The sequence below is a fragment of the Rhinolophus sinicus genome, linkage group LG02 (genome assembly GCF_036562045.2).
Source record: "Rhinolophus sinicus isolate RSC01 linkage group LG02, ASM3656204v1, whole genome shotgun sequence".
NCBI classification, from domain to species: domain Eukaryota; kingdom Metazoa; phylum Chordata; class Mammalia; order Chiroptera; family Rhinolophidae; genus Rhinolophus; species Rhinolophus sinicus.
In genome coordinates, this window is record NC_133752.1 from 108,163,887 (window position 1) to 108,186,346 (window position 22,460).

General features: G+C 40.7%; 1 protein-coding gene across 1 annotated transcript in view; it reads left to right on the forward strand.

The window, feature by feature from the left end:
* DIP2C (disco interacting protein 2 homolog C) overlaps positions 1-22,460 on the forward strand; it is a 341,516-nt gene that overhangs the window by 190,526 nt on the left and 128,530 nt on the right. Inside the window, exon 4 of the mRNA XM_074324849.1 lies at positions 2,748-2,873. Coding sequence (XP_074180950.1) covers positions 2,748-2,873 — 126 coding nt within the window. The remainder of the gene's footprint in view (positions 1-2,747; positions 2,874-22,460) is intronic.

Sequence of the window (22,460 nt, forward strand, 5' to 3'; positions counted from 1 at the left end):
TGTGTGTGTGTGTGTGTGGTTCGATGCCATGCAAACCCAGGGCACACCCTGCCTCTCACTAGGCCAAGCATGCGTTTCGGGGCCGTTGCTGTTGCTTTGGTTACTGTCCTGAAAATTGGTGTTTGGAGGAAAAGGCTGAAGAGAGAGTAGCAGATGCATCTGCAGTGACTGAAGTGACCATGTGTGGCTGTGGGTGGCATTGTCCCTGATGTGCTGCAGAAGGAGGAGGAGACGGGTGGTCTGCTGCTTCAGTTGGCCTCTGCCCAGGGTCGGGGGTGGGCGTGGGGGTGGGGGGGGGTCTCTCTTTGCTGCGGGCCTGGGGCCTGAGACCCCCGCCCATCGCCCGAGGCGCTCTCTGGCTGTGTTTAGTATGTGCCATTTGTGTGGCTATCTGAATCTGATTGCATTTTCCTGGAATTTTCCAAATACCCTGTCGATTTCTACAAAAAGCCTGCTGTGGGTCAAACAGCAGAGAGTTTCCTTTTTGAAAAGAATTCGTTTGCTAGGTCATTTATCTTATGGGTAGTCCCACAAAAGCTTACTGATTGCCCCATGGTTAGTGTGTATGCTGAGGTTTTCTTCCAAATGGAAATTGCTGATGGTGCCAGACGCTGCCAGAAAGTACGAGTGACATGGTTCATCTTACGTGGCCCATCTTGTCACTGGTCCCACGTGTCATTTTTGAATCAGGTGAACACATCCCAGATCCATGTGAGAAATCAGGTGAGTAGTTGTTAGTTGACGTGCATCTCTTTGGCTAATTACAGGTTAACTTGTAATTAGAAAACTTACAAGTAACAATATTTTTCTTAAAGCTACTGAGCCGAGACGTGGAAGTCTGTAGGTAGACTTCAATTTTAACAACTTCTTCAACAGTATAACTTAAAACCACTGGAATGAAGAGCCAAAAAACACTGAATCCCATAATGTATGCCTCTGACTTCAGTTTTGGGTGTTAGTTGCTGTTCTAAATCATTTCCTTCTGGGAGGCACAGTCAGGTGACGCTCAGAGCTGTTCTTCCCTCTTAGCTTCAGGGGTTTTCAGTTGATGCTGTCATGGTTCTTTCCTACAAATGTCACCAATTAAACAAATCATTTTATGAAGGATTTAATTTAGGTAAAAGTCTTCCATTAAGATGGTTACAAGTCACTCTCAATCAAGTGGGGTTTGAAGTTATATTTTACTTGACTTGGTTAATCTTATTAAATTCTTTAATTTAAAAAAAATGATGTAGGATCATGAATCCAAGTCATTCATTTGTCAGTTTTTAGCCTGAGTTTAAGAAAAGGTGTTCAGAAACTCAGTTTTTCCCTTAAAGCCCTTTGAGTCTAGTTGAGGAGAGAAGAGTGGTGCTCACAAGCTGAGCAAAATAAAGCGAGACGGGCTGGCTGTATTTGACACGTGATGTGCAGTGAGACAGGCTGGCAGATGTTCTGTAAGGGGCCAGGTGGGCGATGTTCAGCTTTCTGGGCCGTTATGGTCTCTCACGTCTACAGTCTACTCCAGTGGGAAGGCAGCCGGTCTGCACAGAGGAAGGGGTGCGGCTGTGTGCCATCGAGACTTTATCACAGGAGATGGCAGCTGCGTGTGGCCCGTGCTGTGGTGCCCAGCCGGGTGTAACATGTTAGCAGGGGCAGTGGTCACAGGGACGGCTGGATGGCAGCACAGCTCGCGGAGACAGCAGTGCCGCTCAGCAGGTCGATGACCTGGGAGGTTTCTCCTCTGTGGGCGGGGACTCAGAGCACCTGTTCTGTGGACACGTGTAGACTGTGCATGGCTGGCACATCACCTGATGCTGCCTTGCCTGCTTTCTCACATCCACTCTTGTCCTCCTGTGGCCTTCACAGTGGCTGAACAACCCCACCAAACAGAATCGGGTTCACGCCGTCCGTCCTTAGCACCCCAGTGTCCTGGTCACTTACCACGTGTGCCCTGCTCCAGTTCATGTTCGTTCTGCCAGCACCACCCTGGCCACCAGTTTCAGCTTTAGGGCTGTTTTCCCTGCTGCAGTGTGAAGGCAGCCTGGAGCTGCCCGGACATGGTCACCTTGACAGACGGCTTGTTCATCCTCACCACTGTGATTTCGCATTGAGAGAGCTCCCTGGGCCTCATAAGGAAGCCTCGCGGGCAGTCTGTTCTCCCTGTTCCAAGTCTGCCCAGTTGCTCGTTTGTGGCCTGTGTCACCCCGTGGAGAGTGATGGCTCCACCCACAGGTCTCCCCCACCTGATCGTCCACCACGCCACCCTGAGGATGTGGCCTCATGTAGTCGTGGCGTTAATGCCATGGGTCAGTTACACAGAACGCCAGCAGTGACTGGCCCGTAACTGAGTGCCTGTGAGTGTTAGCTGAAGCCATTACCAACGGCCTATAAGGTGCACATGCCTCCCTTAGCAGTGAAATGACTTACGAGGCTTGAAAATGAGACTGAGAAGCATCTGAAGGTCAGGGTCCACTCACCCTGAGAAAAGACAAATCACAGAGCCACCTGCAGACAGCACTTGTCATTTATGCAGCTTAGGGTAATAAAATGAATAATTGAATGTCTGTGAGTGAATTTGCATGTCTTCTGGGGAGCTTCCAGGCTAGCAGTTTCACACTTTCTCTCCTGTCCGTCCCCACCCATCCACTTGTGACAGTTTCTGTCGGAGGAGAAACTATTCCGCAGGACTAGAGAAAGTGGAGAAAGGCAAGGGGCCTTCGGGATGTCTCTGAACAATGGGGTAATTGAGCTCTCTTTTTGTTTAGATGTCCACACAGAAGCTGTGCAGGCAGCGCTTGCAAAACACAAAGAAAGGAAGATGGCAGTGCCTATGCCTTCCAAACGCAGGTCCTTGGTGGTGCAGACCTCGATGGACGCCTACACGCCTCCAGGTGAGCGGCAGGCCGCCCCTGCGTGGTGAGTGGCGAGCGTGCTTAGAACTAAGTCAGTGCCAGCTTTCAAGTCATGGTGCTCTGGCTCGTGTTTTGTGAACCGTAAGTCCAGAAACAGTACATGTGCTCTAACTTATACTTGGAAGGAAAGTTACCATCATTATGTATGGATCTGTGTAAAACTGTATTTGAAACTTTTCATCGAGACTCATAAGTATGATAGACTTAAAGTATTACAAAATTTTACTTAATTCTTCATGTAGCAGAGGAGAAGCATGTGTACCTCCATAGTTCTAACTGAAGTAGAACTTGTCTTCTTCTTAGACTGGTGTATACATATTTTCAAGTCTTTAAAATATCGATGTATTGTAAAGTTGCATTAAGAAACCAAATGAAAAATTTAGGCCGTTACCTAATTTGGGGTCATCAAACTTTTCTGTAAAGTACAGAGAGTATTTTGGTCTCTGCAGGCCATGAGGCGTCTGTCACAGCTGCTTACTCTGCTATTGTAGGGAATGTGCTAATAAAACTTTATTTATACAAACAGGCAGAGGGCTGGTTTGGTCCACAGGCCTGCTGATCCCTGATCTAGGTGGTTGAAGGTGATAGACCATTTAGATTTCTGGTTTTGCTGCTGCTTCTATTCAATCTTGAACTTAATAGAACTACCTAAGATTTTTTACTTCACTCTGCCCAAATAATTATAGTCTGTATCTCATCACCTTCAAAACCTAAGTGAAGCATACAGGTAACCCTTCAGGTATCTGCTACAAACATGAAGGACAGTCGAATCTACTTGATGTTTTCTCTATGATTTTGGCTCTAACATTATTCACGTCATTGTTGACACAGACCTGAGTTTCTTTTCTACAGACCTACGAGGTTGGATAATTAAGTTTGCAAACTCACCCTAGAAAAAGTGCTGCATACCACATTGCTGAATATCACTATGGTCACCTTTGAAGGACTACCCTTGGGAAGCTATGCACCGATGACAGACCTGGTCCATCTTTCAAAGCAATGTTGGAATTCTTTTTCTGGAATGGCCATCAGAGCTGTTGTCGTATTACCTTTGATGTCCTGAATGTCATCAAAATGTCTTCCTTTCAATATTTCCTTTATCTTCAAGTAAAGAAAGAAGTCATTTGGAGCCAGATTGGGTGAGTAGGGAGGGTGTTCCAATACAGTTGTTTGTTTACTGGCTAAAAACTCCCTCACAGACAGTGTTGTATGAGCTAGTGCATTGTTGTGATGCAAGAGCCATGAATTGTTGGTGAAAAGTTCAGGTCATCAAACTTTTTCACGCAGGCTTTTCAGCACTTCCAAATAGTCAACTTGGTTAACTGTTTGTCCAGTTGGTACAAATGCATAATGAATAATCCCTCTGATATCAAAAAAGGTTAGCAACATCATTGCAACAAGTTCGCAAACTTAATTGTCAGACCTCGTAAGTTACCTTGTGCACTACTTTGAACAGTTTTAAATGCTGCCAGTTTTGTTCACAAGAGGAAGTTAAGGTGCAATAAGAACAGTTGAAGACATACAACATTTTTTGGAGTGTTTGCAAGCAGTGAGGGTAATAGAGCACCCACGTCACCTCGGATTTGTGGTAATTCTCCAAACAACTCTTAAGTATTCACCTTTACACATCTTTAAAGGCTCAAGTCCTGAGCTTTCTGAGACAAATCTTAGGTGTGGTATACCATTATCATTATGGTTTTTATCTACAAATAATCCAACAACTCTTCTTCATCTCAAGAGTATATATAATAAAAAAAGAATATAAATAATACTCTTGTAAGAAAGGGAGTCCTTTTTGCCAGTTTCCTTACTTACTCTCTTTCCTTTCTTTATGCTGAGTCTCAGTGTAATTTGGGACTATTTAAAAATCAGCATAATTAATATGTTTAATTCTGTTTGTATACAAAGTTATAATTTGCCACAATTTATAATATGGAAGTTTTCATTTTGAGTGTGTTGTTTGTGCAACAAACAGAATGGACTTACAAGGATAACAAACCCACTTAAAATATTTTTAACCAAATCTTTGGAAGCAGGCAGAATTCAGAGAGATGGACATATTTCTGGGCCACTTTTATGAGAAATGCTGAATTTAAAATGCAAGAAGCAATGTGATTATTCATATATGTGCTTTTTCACATGCTTTTTCCATGTTTAGAAATATTATTGTACCAGACAAAACTTTCAGAAAAACAAACCTTGTACAAATATCGGCAAAATATAAAAGAACATTATTAGAAATGTTATTTTTGATGAAACATTTGCATTTCATTATTTAGCATTTCATGTACAGCGTAGAATACATTTTGTACACTGTCACTCAGGAGTCCTGGTGATAATATCACACGAGATGGTTTTGTACAATTATAAATGCCTATTTATAAGCATATTTGCTTGAACAGAATCTTGGCTCAGGTTCATTTTCTTTCGTTCTGTTTTCCTTGGTTGCTGGTAACTTTTGTTAGAACTCATGTCCACTGCTCTTTAAGAAATATTCTTGAAGTTTATATTCTCTTCATGAGAAATGACTGGTTGCTGACCAGAGTCATAGTTTCTGGAGAAGATCTAATTAGGACTGTTATACTGCAGTCTGCTACAGGGAAACTTTCCTTTAGTTTTCACATATAAAAATATAAGAATAATGTGCCAGCACGTCTGCTTCTAGCCATAATGAAGTAACTGGTACCATACTAACCCGTGCACTATAAACAGCTATGGAACTGCACAAAAACAAAGGAGACACCAGTGATTAGGCTGTGGGCCTCAAGCAGTGCGAGACTGCACTGACAACAGGAAAATATAAGAGGCAGGCCTGCCAGTTCCAAGTTCTCTGCCTGGATGAAATTTTAGGACCATGGCACAGAGATTGGGGTCTGAGCAAGCATGTCCATCCGGCTATGTTGAGGAGTCAGAGATCCAACTTCAAGGAAGATGAAGGAGCTGTAGATTTCCACAGACTCACACTATCAAAAACATGACTCCAAGTCTGCCCAAGCTCAAGAGGGTCACCAGTAATTGAAGTAAATGCTAAAGTAGAAATCACAAGCCTTCCGAGGAAGATTATAGAATTCAGAGTCTCCTCAATGGACCATCCACAGTATCTGGTACTTGAGAAACAATCACTAGACATTCAGAGAAACAGGATATGTAATCTGCGGCCACAGAAATAGGACTCAGTACAAAAGGAACAATAGTTGGCCTCTGCTGTGCTCTCAGTAGCCCCTAAGCATGGGTGGCTGTCGAGCACAAAAATTTTGGCTGGTCTCAATTGTAGTTGCTGTAAGTGTGAAATACACACAGGTTTAGATGAGCTGAAAAAAATGACTAGAAAATATTTCATGGGGACTTCCGGAAAAATGGTGGCGTGAGGTGAGCCTCTGTAAAGCTCCCCTGGAATTTACAACGAATCGAACAACAAAAACTCCACAGAGGACTCCCTGCACAGCAGACAGGCAAGACGAAGAGGCCCACTACCGACTGAAATCACCTACAGGTGGGAGATTCGCACGAGTGGGGGGAGGAGGGAAGGGAGAAGCCCGGACACGGAGCCGCGCGGGCACAGGACGCAGACCCAGCTCAGTGCGCCGAGCTCGCTGCTTCCCGGAACTACCGCAGCTGTGGGAGATCGGACTGCAAGGGCTCTGCCAGGGCGCCACAGGGCTGAGGGGACAGCATATAACACGGCTGAACCCAACGCTCACGGCAGAGACCTCGGAGAAAAGACTGAGGGAAAAAGGCTGAAAACGGTGGTTTAAGCCCGCACTGCCGAGCAGACAACAGAAGCCTTAGGGACTGAGACTAGCCGCCCCCTCCCTCCCCTCCCAGAGCTCGCCCAACCCCGCCTCCCCGGTGCTAAAAGCGAAACAGTAGCAGTGTCAGATCAAAACAACAGAAAATTTGCTGTTTTGAGAACTGTGGGCCGCAGACACAAATTCACAGCCCAACTAGTTCCGGCAAAGGGGAGGGAGCCGTGGAAGCAGGACCAGCTGTGGTGGTGGTTGCCACCATTGCTCTGGGCCACCTCTCACAACTCACCCCACCCCTGACCCCACCTATCTGGGCGGATCCCTGCAGGAGTAAACAGAACTGCTGAAACATACGGGCTCTGAATCAGGAGCTGGAAGAGCTTTGGAACATCAAAAGCTCTCCGCATACCCACCGGGACACTGCGCCCTGTGACCTAGACGAACTATTAACAGAGGAGAAGCCCGTCTCCCAGGGAATCCCCCCATTGTGTGAGAAGCAGGAATAGTGCAGAGAAAAGAGCACTACCGTGTGGGAGAAGAAAAATAAATTGCAGTTGGAGAAATAATAAGACATTCTGCCAACAAGTACTGGAAAACAAAAGAAAGACCTCTTCCTATCAACCTGTTGCAGAAGTCACTCCTGTAGATGTCTAGGAAGAGAAATAGTAAACCAGTAATCGCCATGAATAACCAAGGCAACAAGATAGCTCAGAAAGAAAGAGAAAAATCTCCAGAGAAGGCACTTAAAGATACAGAAATATGTGACTTAAATGACAGAGAATTCAAGATTGCAGTTCTGAAAAAACTCAACAAGATACAAGAAAACACAGATAGGCAGTTAAATGAACTCAGAAACTCAATCAAAGAACAGCATGAGCAGTTTACGAAAGAGATTGAAATTTTAAAAAAGAACCAAATAGAATTTCTGGAGATTAAGAACTCAATAGAAGAAATTAAGAATGAAATAACCAGCTTAGGTAGTAGAGTTGACCACATGGAGGAAAGAATCAGTGACATCGAAGATAGAAACCTGGAAATGACACAGATAGAAGAAGAAAGAGACTTGAGACTTAAAAGAAATGAAAGAACTCTACAAGAACTTTCTGACTCCATCAGAAAGAGCAATATAAGAATAATGGGCATACCAGAAGGAGAAGAAAGAGAGAAGGGAACAGAGAATATATTCAAACAAATTGTCGATGAGAACTTCCCAAATTTGTGGACAGAACTGGACCCTCGAATCCAAGAAGCAAATAGAACACCTAGTTACCTCAATCCCAACAGGCGTTCCCCAAGGCACATTGTATTGAAGCTGTCTAAAATCAACGACAAAGAAAGAATCCTCAAGGCAGCCAGGAAACGAAGACGGTAACTTACAAAGGAAAGCCCATTAGATTATCATCAGATTTTTTAGCAGAAACTCTACAAGCCAGGAGGGAGTGGAACCAAATATTCAAACTATTGAAAGAGAGAAATCATGAGCCAAGAATAATATATCCAGCAAAGATATCCTTTAGATATGAAGGAGGAATAAAGACCTTTCCAGACATACAGAAGCTGAGGGAATTTTCTAATACACGACCTGCACTACAAGAAATACTAAAGGAGGCTATTCGACCACCATCAACAGGGACAATTAGTGGCAACCAAAACTCAAAAAGGGGGAGAGTAAAGGCCTGAACCGGAATATGGGAATGGAGAAAGTAAGCGTGCTGAAGAAAATGGAATACTCTAAATATCAAACTTTCTTTTATATAAACTTAAGGGTAACCACTCAAAATAAATCCAGAATTGAAATATATACTGAAATAAAAGAAGAAACAGAGGGAAACATCATAGAATACCACCACACAGAAATAATAGACAACAACAAAAAGGCAAAGAAACAATGGAGACACAGCCTTACCAGAAAACTAAAGATAGAATGACAGGAAATCCTCACATATCAATAATCACCCTAAATGTAAATGGACTGAACTCACCAATAAAAAGGCACAGAGTAGCAGATTGGATCAAAAACTAAACCCAACCATATGCTGTCTCCAAGAGACACATCTCAGCTACAAGGACAAGCATAGACTCAAAGTGAAAGGGTGGAAATTGACACTCCAAGCAAATGGTACCCAGAGAAAATCAGGTGTAGCCATAATGATATCAGATGAAACAGACTTCAAGGTGAAAAAGATAACAAGAGACAAAGATGGACATTTCATAATGGTGAAGGGGTCTGTACAACAAGAAGACATAACAGTCATCAATATTTATGCCCCCAATCAGGGAGCACCGAAATACACCAAGCAACTACTAACAGAACTAAAGGGAGAAATTGACCAAAACACAATTATACTAGGGGACTTAAATACATCATTGACAGCTATGGATAGATCATCCAAACAGAAAATAAATAACGAAATAGTAGCCCTAAATGACACATTAGATGAAATGGACATAATTGACATTTATAGAGCACTTCATCCTAAAACATCAGACTATACATTCTTTTCTAGTGTACATGGAACATTCTCAAGGATAGACCATATATTGGGACATAAAATCAGTCTCAACAAATTTAAGAAGATTGAAATCATACCATGCATATTCTCTGATCACAAGGCTTTGAAATTGGATATCAACTGCAAAAAGAAAGCGGAAAAACACAAATACATGGAGATTAAACAACATACTTTTAAAGAAGGACTGGGTCAAAGAAGAAATTAGAGGAGAGATCAAAAGATACATAGAAACAAATGACAATGAAAATACATCCTACCAAAATTTTTGGGATGCAGCGAAAGCAGTTTTAAGAGGAAATTTATCTCATTACAGGCCTATCTCAAGAAACAAGAAAACTCCCAAATAAATAACCTCATGTTACACCTTAAAGAACTAGAAAAAGAAGAACAAGTAAAACCCAAGGTCAGCAGAAGAAAGGAAATAATAAAAATTAGAGCAGAACTAAATGAAATAGAGAACAAAAAGACAATAGAAAAAATTAATGTGACAAAGAGCTGGTTCTTTGAAAAGATTAACAAAATTGACAAACCCTTGGCTAGACTTACTAAGATAAAAAGAGAGAAGACACTAACAAAATCAGAAATGAAAAAGAGGAAGTTGTAACGGACGCCATAAAAATACAAAGGATCATCCAAGAATACTATGAAGGACTATATGCCACCAAATTCAATAACCTAGAAGAAATGGACAAGTTCTTAGAAACATATAGCCTTCCAAGGCTGGGCCATGAGGAGCTGGAAGGACTGAACAGACTGATCACCAGTAACGAAATTGAATCAGTCATCCAAAACCTTCCCAAAAGCAAAAGTCTGGGACCTGATGGCTTCACTAGTGAATTCTACCAAACCTTCAAAGAGGATCTAATACCAATCCTGCACAAACTCTTCCAAAAAATGGAAGAAGGGACAGTACTCCCTAACTCATTTTATGAGGCCAACATTACCCTGGTACCAAAACCTGGTAAGGACAGCACAAAAAAAGAAAACTACAGACCAGTATCTCTGATGAATACAGACGCAAAAATCCTAAATAAAATTCTAGCAAATCAAATACAACAATGCATTAAAAAGATTATTCATCACGACCAAGTGGGGTTCATCCCTGGGGAACAAGGATGGTTCAACATCTGCAAATCCATCAATGTGATACATCACATAAACAAAATAAAGGACAAAAATCATATGATTATATCAATTGATGCAGAAAAAGCATTTGACAAGATACAACATCCATTTATGATTAAAACACTTAATAAAATAGGTATAGAAGGAAAATACCTTAACATAATAAAGGCCATATATGACAAGGCCTCTGCTAATTTCATAATAAATGGTGAAAAACTGAAGCCCTTTGCTCTACGTTCAGGAACACGACAGGGATGTCCCCTATCACCTCTGCTTTTCAACATAGTGTTGGAAGTCCTTGCCAGAGCAATCAGGCAAGAGAAAGAAATAAAAGGCATCCAAATTGGGAATGAAGAAGTTAAATTATCACTCTTTGCAGATGACATGATGCTATATATAGAAAACCCTAAAGACTCCACCAAAAAGCTATTAGAAACAATCAACGAATACAGTAAAGTTGCCGGCTACAAAATCAACGCACAAAAGTCCATTGCCTTCCTATATACTAACAATGAAATCTCAGAAAAAGAAATACAAAAACAATTCCTTTTGCAATTGCAGCAAAAAGAATAAAATACCTAGGAATAAACTTAACCAAGGATGTGAAAGACCTATATGCTGAAAACTATAAGACATTTTGAAAGAAATTGAAGAAGACACAAAGAAATGGAAAGACATTCCGTGCTCATGGATTGGAAGAATCAACATAGTTAAAATGGCCATATTACCTAAAGCAATATACAGATTCAATGCAATCCCCATCAAAATCCCAATGACATATTTTAAAGAAATAGAACAAAAAATCATCAGATTTGTTTGGAACCACAAAAGACCCCGAATAGCCAAAGCAATCTTTAGAAAAAAGAACAATAATGGAGGTATCACACTTCCTGACTTTGGCTTGTACTACAGGGCCACAATAATCAAAACAGCATGGTATTGGCAGAAAAACAGACACATAGACCAATGGAATAGAATTGAGAACCCATTATGTAAAACCACATAAATATGGACAGATAATTTTTGACAAAGAAGCTAAAAACATACAATGGAGCAAAGACAGCCTCTTCAATAAATGGTGCTGGGAGAATTGGATAGCCACGTGCAAAAGAATGAAACTGGACTGCTATTTGTCACCATGTACCAAAGTTAATTCAAAATGGATCAAAGACTTAAGCATAAGACCTGACACAATAAACTGCATAGAAGAAAACATAGGTACTAAACTTATGGACCTTGGGTTCAAAGAGCATTTTATGAACTTGACTCCAAAGGCAATGGAAGTAAAAGCTAAAATAAATGAATGGGACTATATGAAACTTAAAAGCTTCTGCACAGCAAAAGAAACCATTGACAAAATAAAGAGGCCACCAACTGAATGGGAGAAGATTTTTGCAAACAGTGCCTCCGATAAGGGGCTAGTATCCAGAATATACAAGGAACTCATGCAACTCAACAACAAAAAAACAAACAACCCAATTGAAAAATGGACAGAGGACTTGAAGAGACATTTCTCCAAAGAGGACATACAAATGGCAAATAGACATATGAAAAAATGCTCAACATCACTAATCATCAGAGAAATGCAAATCAAAACCACAATGAGATATCACCTCACCCCAGTCAGAATGGCTATCATCAACAAGACAAATAGTAACAAATGTTGGAGAGGCTGTGGAGAAAAAGGAACCCTCATACACTGTTGGTGGGAATGCAGACTGGTGCAGCCGCTATGGAAGGCAGTGTGGAGGTTCCTCAAAAAATTACGAATAGAATTGCCATATGACCCAGCAATCCCTCTCCTGGGTAGCTACCCAAAAAATCTGAAAACATTTAGAGATAAAGACACGTGTGCTCCAATGTTCATTGCAGCTTTGTTTACGGTGGCCAAGACATGGAAACAACCAAAATGTCCTTCGATAGATGAATGGATAAAGAAGTTGTGGTATAGATACACAATGGAATACTATTCGGCGGTAAGAAAAGATGATATAGGAACATTTGTGACAACATGGATGGATCTTGAGAGAGTAATGCTGAGCGAAATAAGTCAGACAGAAAAAGCAGAGAACCATGTGATTTCACTGATATGTGGTATATAAACCAAAAACAACAAAAGAACAAGACAAACAAATGAGAAACGGAAACTTATAGACACAGATAATAGTTTAGTGGTTGCCAGAGTGTAAGGGGAGTGGGGGATGGGGGGTGGGAGATGAGGGTAAGGGAGATCGAATATATGGTGATGGAAGGAGAACTGACTCTGGGTGATGAATACACAATGGGATTTATAGATGATGTAATACAGAATTGTACACCTGAAATCTATGTAAGTTTACTAACAATTGTCACCCCAATAAATTTAATAAAATAAAAATTTAAAAAAAATTTCATTAATTTTGGTATGTATTACATGTTAAAACAATATTTTGAGTTAAATAAAAATGCATTATTAAAATTCTGCCTGTTCATATGTTGGAAAGCACTGGAGTAGGTGTTTGATATAGAAGATGGGGTTTTCAAATCTGTAATTATAAATATTTATTCAGGGAATCCAATGAGAATATGTCAAAGAAATAAAGGAAAATATCATCTTAATACTTGAGCTGTGCAGAGAAAGGGAAAAATATTTTTTAAACTAATGAAAACTCCAGAACTGAAATGAAATATCATTGGATCAGTTTAATATCAGATTCGAGAAGGCAGATGGAGTCTGTGAACTTGAAGAGACATCAAGAGATACTTTACATACAGGGAAACAATCACATGAAGGATCAATGACTTATATGAAGATATTGTAGAGGTTAGAAAACAATAGAAGGAGACCTTTAAAGTCCTAAAAGGAAATGAATAAAGCTGTACACTCATAGCCAGTGAAAATATTTTTCATAAGCAAGGATGTTAACAGAAACAAAGACAATGAAACACATGGAAGTGGAAAGAATGTGGTGCCAGCAGACCTGCACTGTAAACATGCTGACAGATGGCACTTAGGCTGATGGAAAATGATACCAGATGAAAACTTACGTCTGTAAAAAGGAAAGAATACTTAAAACAGTAAATAAATGGGAAAATGTAAAATACTTGTAATTTGCTTTAAAAAAACAATTTCTCAAAAGACAGGGAACAGATGAATGGAAGTAAACTGTTGTGTGATTATTACATTTGTGAAGTAAGAAGCAGTTTGTATTGTCGCATTTGAAGAGCAAACAATTTCAATATTGACCCAGTATAGACCCCTTAAGAATGCACACTGTTTGCCCTAGAGCAACCACTAAAAATGAGAAGTATAGGTTAGGAGTTAACAGACGGTATGAAATGAAACTCTTTATATGGTTAATAGAAAAGAAGTCAGGAAAAATCAACAGAGATAAAAATAGAAATGAATAGAAAACAAATAGCTAAAGGTTAGATTTAAACCCACTCATGCCAGTGATTGCAGTAGATGTAAATGCACTAAAAACCCAATTTAAAGGCAGAGACTGTTAGACTGGCTAGAAAGGGGAGATAGACATATCTATATGTTGTCTACAAAAGACATATTTAAATGTAAAAGCAAGGATATTTAAAGGGATGGAAAAAGATCTAGTGCAGACCTACAGCTCATGAAGGTGAACAAGTCTGTGTTACTGTCAGACAAAGCAAACAACAATACAGTGCAGGACAAGATACAAAGAGGGACAGTGCATAATGGGAAATGAGCAGTTCACCAAAAAGACCGCAGAATGAATATGTATACATAAAAACAGAGCCTTGTAAGTTATAAAGCAGAAACTGGCATAAGGAATGGAAAATGGAAAAATCAAGAATAATCATTGGGAAATTTTAAAAGTACCCTGCTTAAATAGTCTTAAGAAAGTTGTCAGAACAATACTGTCGACCAATTTGATGGAGTTGATATTTACAGAAGATTACGTCTAACTATTGCAGAACACACATTCATTTAAAATAACTTTCTTGAGATATAACTTAAACTCCATAAAATTAACCCATTGTAAGTTTACAATTCAGTGATTTTTAGTAAATATATCGATTGTGCAATCATTGCCATTTCGTTTTAGAATATTTCCATCACATCCAAAAGTTTCCTTGTACTGAGATTACATCATAAAAAGGCAGCATGAGGTGAGCCTCTTGAAATCTGCCCTGGAATGTACAAGTTGAACAACTTTAATTCCAAAAAGGACTCCCTGAACAGCAATAGGGAAGATTAAGATGTGCGCAACTGAAATCATCTAAAGGTGGGCAAATTGGGCGAGCAGGTGAGGAGGGAAGAGGGAAGTGTGAAGATGCAGGCCATGTGGACACAGGAGCAGACCGGAGCTCCCTGCATTTCAGAGCTTCTGCAGTTGCAGGAGAGGGAAGAACTTGGTCGGCTAGGGCTCCACTTATGGCCCACAGTCCCGCCTGAGGGATCAGCGTATAACATGGCTGAACCCGACACTCACTGCAGAGACCTTGGAACAAAGACTGAGGGAAGAAGGCTGAAAACGGTGGTTTAAGCACCCACTTTCAAGCAGAGGACTGAAGGCATAGGCACAGATCCTAGCTGCCCCCTCCCCACCCACCCTGAGCTCATTCCACCCCCACCCTCCCGTTGCTAGAAGTAGAACGGTAGCAGTATCAATTCAAAGGAACAGAATATATGCACTTCTGAGAACTGTGGTCCGTAGACACGAACTTGCAGCCCAACTAGTTCCGGTGAAGGGGAGGGAGCCTTGGGTGCAGGACTGGCTATGCTGGTTGTCGGCACCATTGCTCAGAGCCATCTATCATAACTCACCCCGCCCCTGTCCGCACCTATCTGGACAGATCTCTGCAGGAGTAAAAAGAGCCGCTGAGACACACAGGCTCTGAATCTGGTGCAAGAAGAGCTTTGGAACTTCACAAGCTCTCACACCCTCTCCCCCCACCCCCCACGGAGTTGGTGCCCTGTGGCCCATGCAACCCGTTCACTGAGGAGAAGCCTGCCTTCCAGAGAATCCCCCCATTGTGTGAAAAGCTGGAATAGTGTAGCGAAAATATAACACTACAGTGAGAAAGAGACTAAAAGGCTGCACTGAGAGGGAAAATAAAACATTCTACCAATACCTACAGGAAAACAAAAGAAAGACCTCTTTCAACCTGTTGCAGAACCCACCACTGTAGATGCCTAGGAAGAGAAATAATTCATTAATTGCCATAGTTATCCAAGGTAACAAGACAGCTCAGACAGAAAGTGAAAAGTCTCCAGAAAATGAACTTAAAGACATGGAAACATGTGACTTAAATGACAGAGAATTCAAGATTGCAGTTCTGAAAAAGCTCAACAAGATGCAAGAAAACACAGAAAGGTAGTTTAATGAACTAACACAATCAAAGAACAAAATGAACATTTTACCAAAGAGATTGAAATTTTGAAAAAGAACCAAATAGAATTTCTGGTGATTAAGGACTCAATAAAAGAAATGAATAATGGAGTGACGTCAGGAATGGTGGCAGCGGGTGCAATTTTTGAGTTCTCCTCCGGATCTAATCACAACAGGACATCTATAACACATCAAAGGACTGTCTGCTCATCACGCAGAACAGCTAAGAGACTCGTGCAAGGATTATTTGAAGGTGGGCAAATTGGGCAAGAAGGGGAAGAGGGAAGGGAGCAGAGTGGAGACGCGGCCCACATCTGCAGCTGTGAGGACGTGGCAGTGAAAACGGTCCGCATCTGTGGCTATGGAAACGGGCCAGCATGCGCAGCTGCAGAGATGCAGGTACAGAACAGAGAACACAAAAGCCAGGAGGTGGGCTCTTTGCCTGCGTCCCACAGCTGATCTCTCCCGCCAAGGGGGCAGCATATCCAACATTTGAGGCAATAACCTCAGCTGAGACCTCCAGTTGGGCTCTACCTCAGAAAAAGGACACAAACTCCATACCTGGGCCGCTCTCCCCGCTTTTCCAATCTTACCTCCACACCCCCCTGCCCGCCCTTCCAGAGATTTAAACTGGCCCCTGAACTGAGGAGTAGTGTCAGATTACAGAGGAGCCTTAGTGCTCAGGCTCTGGAAAGACTGGCGTGCTGCTCTGACCCAGGGAAGAAGCTGGGAAGAGTGTGATTTTTGCTGGGCTGGGAGAGACAAGACCCCTCCATCCCCAGACCCCACCCTTTCTGGCCTGCCTAGGGCAGGGCAATTACAACTGCAGAGGCATTCCCAGGGATCAGCAGTAGGTGGCAGATGCACCTCTGGGCTTTCAGAAGCTCAGAAATCCTCCGCCTGCCACACACACACACCACACACACACACACACACACACACACACACACACACAAAGAGAAGTACCCTAAGACTCAGGAGAACTGGAAACAGGTCTGGTGGTGCTACTCTCAGTGTGCATATGTGCAGGCAAGGGCAGAAACTGCTCTGACTTTGTAGAAACTACCATCTTGACCCCTCAGGCTCACTCATCTAAATCTGCAGTCCCAACGTCATTCTGGGCACCAGGTGACCGGCTCTGCCTGCACAATACGCAGAGGACTCTGGTACAGCAGAGGACAACCTGGAGATTACTTGGTGGGCTTAAGCCAAGACTGGCGCTGCTTTTTTTCCCTTTTTTTTGTGTCTTTATATCTTTGATATCTTTGCCTGTATTGAGTGGGGGTTGTTGGTTGTTTTTACATGTGAATGTATTTCATTTTTTTCTTTGTGGTTGTTGTTGTTGTTGTGCTTGGTGATTTGCTTTGTTCTGAAATTGCCCTACCAGGGCCCAGCTTAAGAGGCACAAGATACAACATACCCAGAGGCCAACTCCAGACCAAACCAGAGTACTACCGGGTTTGACCTACAGGTGACACACCCAGAGGGAATTCTCTACAGGCTCAAGAGCCCATAGAGGCCAAACCACATTTAAGTGGTCAACCTTCATGCAGCAGAACACCCTGCGGTGGGCAGAGCCAAATCTCACAACTAGTCAGCCTAGGAGTTAACTCCACCTACTCACAAGTGAAAAGCAATTAAAGATCTTCTTTAACAGGACAATATACACAACACAGTAGACACCTTTGGAGCACACGCAGAGGAGAAGAGTGAAGTAGTGCAAGTCAAATTTAAAGGACACATACTACAAAAGATAACCCAGCAAGAACTGAGAACTCTAGGGGATCTGCCTAATACATCAAAGCAAACACAGACAGTCAGCCAGAATGGGGAAACAAAGAATCATGTCCCAAATAAAAGAACAGAAGAAACCTCCAGAAATGGAACCAAAGGAAACAGAGGTAACCAACCTATCAGAGACAGAGATCAGAACACTGATGATAAGAATGTTTAAGGAGCTTAGAGACGACATAAAGAAGGATAGAGAAATCATAATGAATAACTAGTTAGAACTAAAGAACATAATTACTGAAATAAAGAATTCTCTGAAGCAATTAACAGCAAGTTAGATGAATCAGAGGATCGAATCAGCGACTTAGAAGACAAGTTAGCAGAGATCACCCAAACAGAACAACAGAAAGAAAAAAGAATAAAAAACAATGAAGATGGTTTAAGAGACCTCTGGGATAACATCAAGCGCAACAACATGCGCATCATAGGAATACCAGAAGGGGAAGAGAGGAAGCAAGGGATTGAGAACATATTTGAAGTAATAATGTCCGAGAACTTCCCTAACCTGATGAAGCAAACCAACATACAAGCACAGGAAGTGCAGAGAGTTCCAACCAGGATAAACCCAAACAGGCCCACACCAAGACACATTATAGTTAAAATGGCAAAGGTTAAAGACAAAGAGAGAATCCTAAAAGCAGCAAGAGAAAGTCAGAGGGTTACATACAAGGGAACTCCCATAAGACTATCAAATGACTTTTCTACAGAAACATTGAAGGCCAGGAGGGAGTGGCAGGAGATACTCAAAGTGATGGAAAACAAAGGCCTACAACCTAGATTGCTTTATCCAGCAAGGCTATCATTTAAAGTTGATGGAGAGATAAAGAGCTTCCCAGAAAAGCATAAGCTAAAGGAATTTATTACCACCAAGCCAGCATTGCAAGAAATACTTAAAGGGTTTCTGTAAATAGAAGAAAGATGAAAACAATCTAACTACAAATTTAAAAATGGCAATAACTATGTACCAACCAATCATCACTTTAAATGTAAATGGGTTAAATGCTCCAATCCAGAGACATAGGGTGGCTGAGTGGATAAGAAAGCAAGACCCTTGTATATGCTGTATACAAGAGACTCATCTTAGGTCAAAAGACACACACAGGCTGAATATGAAGGGTTGGAGTAAGAGATTTCATGCAAATGGAAATGAAAAACAAACTGGAGTTGCAATACTTATATCTGACAAACTTTAAAATGAAGAACGTATTAAAAGACAAAGATGGGCAATATATAATAATAAAGGGATCGATCCGACAAGAGGACATAACCCTAGTAAACATCAATGCACCCAACATAGGAGCACCTAAATATATAAAACAGATATTGACTGACATAAAGACAGAGATCAACAGTAACACTATCATAGTAGGGGACTTCAACACACCTCTGACAACAAGGGACAGGTCTTCCAGACAGAAAATCAATATGGAAACAACAGCCTTAAATGACACATTGGACCAGTTAGATTTAATCAATATTTTCAGAGCATTTCACCCCAAAGCTGCAGAATACACGTTCTTGTCAAGCGCACATGGAACATTTTCCAAGATAGACCACGTGTTAGGCCACAAAACAACTGATAAATTTAAGAAAATTGAAATCATACCAGTTGTCTTCACTGACCACAGTGCTATGAAATTAGAAATGAACTACAGGAAAAAACTGGAAGACACACCAATTCATGGAGGCTGAATAACATGTTACTAAATAATGAATGGGTCAACCAGGAGATCAAGGAAGAAGTCAAAAGATATCTCAAGACAAACGAAAATGAAAACACGATGACCCAAAATCTATGGGATGCCACGAAAGCAGTCCTAAGAGGGAAGTTCATAGCATTGCAGGCCTACCTAAAGAAACAAGAAACATCACTAATCAACAGTTTATCGTCACACTTAAGGGATCTGGAAAAAGAACAGCAAAATAAGCCCAAAGGGAGTACAAGGAAGGAGATAATAAAGATCAGAGTGGAAATAAATGAAATAGAAACCAGGAAAACAATAAAAAAGATCAATGAATCCAAAAGTTGGTTCTTAGAGAAGATAAACAAAATTGACAAACCTTTAGCCAGACTCATTAAAAAAAGAGAGAGGACCAAAATTAATAAAATCAGAAATGAAAGAGGAGAAGTGACAACAGATACCACAGAAATACAAAACATTTTAAGAAATTACTATGAGCAACTGTATGCCAACAAATTTGACAACCTGGAAGAAATGGACAATTTTCTAGAGGTGTACAACCTTCCAAGGCTAACTCAAAGAAGAAACAGAAAACCTGAATAGACTGATTACCACCAGGGAAATTGAATCAGTAATCAACAATCTCCCAACAATCAAAAGCCCTGGACCAGATGGCTTTACAGGTGAATTTTACAAAACATTCAAAAAAGAATTATCACCTATTTTCCTCAAGCTCTTCAAAAAAATCCAGAAGGAGGGAAGACTCCCAAACACATTTTACGAAGCCACTATCACCCTGATCCCAAAATCAGACAAAGACACCACAAAAGAGAAAACTACAGGCCGGTATCTCTAATGAACGTAGATGGAAAAATCCTCCACAAAATACTAGCGAACAGAATTCAGCAATACATTAAAAACATCATACACCATGATCAAGTGGGATTCATCCCTGGTATGCAAGGATGGTTCAACATCCACAAGTCAATTAATGTGATACACCACATTAACAAACTGAAAAATAAAAATCATATGATCATATCAATAGATGCAGAAAGAGCATTTGATAAAATCCAGCAGCCATTTATGATAAAAACCCTTCAGAAAGTGGGACTAGAGGGATCATATCTCAACATAATAAAGGCCACATATGATAAACCCACAGCTAACATCATACTCAATGGGGAAAAGCTAAAACCATGCCCCTTAATCAGGAACAAGGCAAGGTTGCTCACTTTCTCCACTTCTACTCAACATAGTGCTGCAAATTCCAGCCACAGCAATCAGACTGGAAAAAGAAATAAAAGACATCCAAATTGGGAAGGAGGAAGTAAAATTGTCATTATATGCAGATGACATGATACTATATATAGAGAACCCTAAAGACTCCACCGAGAAACTATTAGAGCTGATAGGTGAATTTAGTAAAGTAGCAGGATACAAAATTAATATTCAGATATCAGTTGCATTTGTATGTACCAATAATAGAATATCAGAAGGAGAAATTAGAACAACAGTCCCATTTACAATTGTTTCAAAGACTATAAAATACCTGGGAATAAATTTAACCAAAGAAGTAAAAGATCTGTACTCAGAAAATTATAAGACACTTAAGAAAGAAATGAAAGAAGATACAAGTAGATGGAAACACATACCATGTTCATGGATGGGAAGAATTAAGGTAGTTAAAATGTCCATACTGCCTAAAGCAATATACATATACAACGCAATACCTATCAAACTGCCAACATTTTTCACAGAAATAGAACATATAATCCTAAAGTTTATATGGGACCATAAAAGACCCCAGATAGTGTCAGCAATCTTGAGAAATAAGAACAAAGTGGGAGGTATAACAATACCTGACATCAAATTATATTACAAGGCTACAGTAATCAAAGCAGCATGGTACTGACATAAAACCAGACACTTAGATCAATGGAATAGAATAGAGAGTCCAGAAATAATTCCATGCCTATATGGCCATTTAATTTACGACAATGGAAGCAAGAATGTATGGTGGGATTAAGGAACTGTGGTACATTTCTACAATGGAGTATTACGCAGCCATAAAGAAGAAAGTAAATCTTACCATTTGCAACAACATGGATGGACCTAGAGAACATTATGTTAAGTGAAATAAGTCAGACAGCGAAAAACAAATACCATATGATCTCACTTATATGTGGAATCTAAAGAAAAGAATAAGTGAATGAACTAATCAGAAATAGTTTTGGAGACATAGAGAAAAAACTGAAGGTTGCTAGATGGGCCGGGGGTGGGGTGGGGATAAGGGGGAAGGTGAGGGGATTATAAAACAGTTGGTAACCACAAGATGGCCATGGGGTTTTGAAAATTAATTTGAGGAATGTATCAATAATGTTGTAAAGAATTTGTAGGGTATCCGATGGGCACGTGTCCCATTTGGGAGACCATCTCAGGGATGATGTAGATGCCTGATCACTGCATTGTACACGTGAAGCAGATGCTGCACAATAATGAATGTCAACTACAAGTTTGTATGTGTGTGTGTATATATACATATACATATACGTGTATACATATATATGTATGTATGTATGTATGTATGTATGTATGTGTTTACAAGAAGCGGAGTATAGCATTAGGAATAGAGACAGTGGAAATATAATGGCTCTGTGCGATTTCAGAGGGATATTGGATGGGGGGAGAGGAGTTCACACAGTGTGAGGGATATAAAAGATAAACGTCTAAGTATTACTTTGTCTTGTGCACCTGAAACTAATAAAAATAAAAAATATATACAAAAAAGAAAAAAAAAGAAATAGTGAAATAGCCAGCTTAGGTAGTAGATTTGAATAGATGGACAAAAGAATCAGTGACATCGAAGATAGAAACCTGGAAATGACACGATGTAGGAAGAAAGAGACTTGAGACAAAAGAAATGAAAGAACTCTACAAGGACTTTCTGACTCCATCAGAAAGAGCAATATAAGAATAATGGGCACACCAGAAGGAGAAGAAAGAGAGAAGGGAACCGAGAATATATTCAAACAAACAGTCGAGAACTTCCCAAACTTGTGGAAAGAACTGGATCCTCAAATCCAAGAATCAAATAGAACACCTAGTTACGTCAATCTCAGCAGGCCTTCTCCAAGGCACATTGTATTGAAGCTGTCAAAAAATAACGACGAAGAAAGAATCCTCAAGGCATCCAGGGAAAAGAAGACAGTAACCTACAAACGAAAGCCCGTTGGATTATCATCAGATTTTTCAACAGAAACTCTACAATCCAGGAGGGAGTGGAATCAAATATTCAACTATTGTAAGAGAGAAATTATGAGCCAAGAATAATATATCCAGCAAAGATATCCTTTAGATG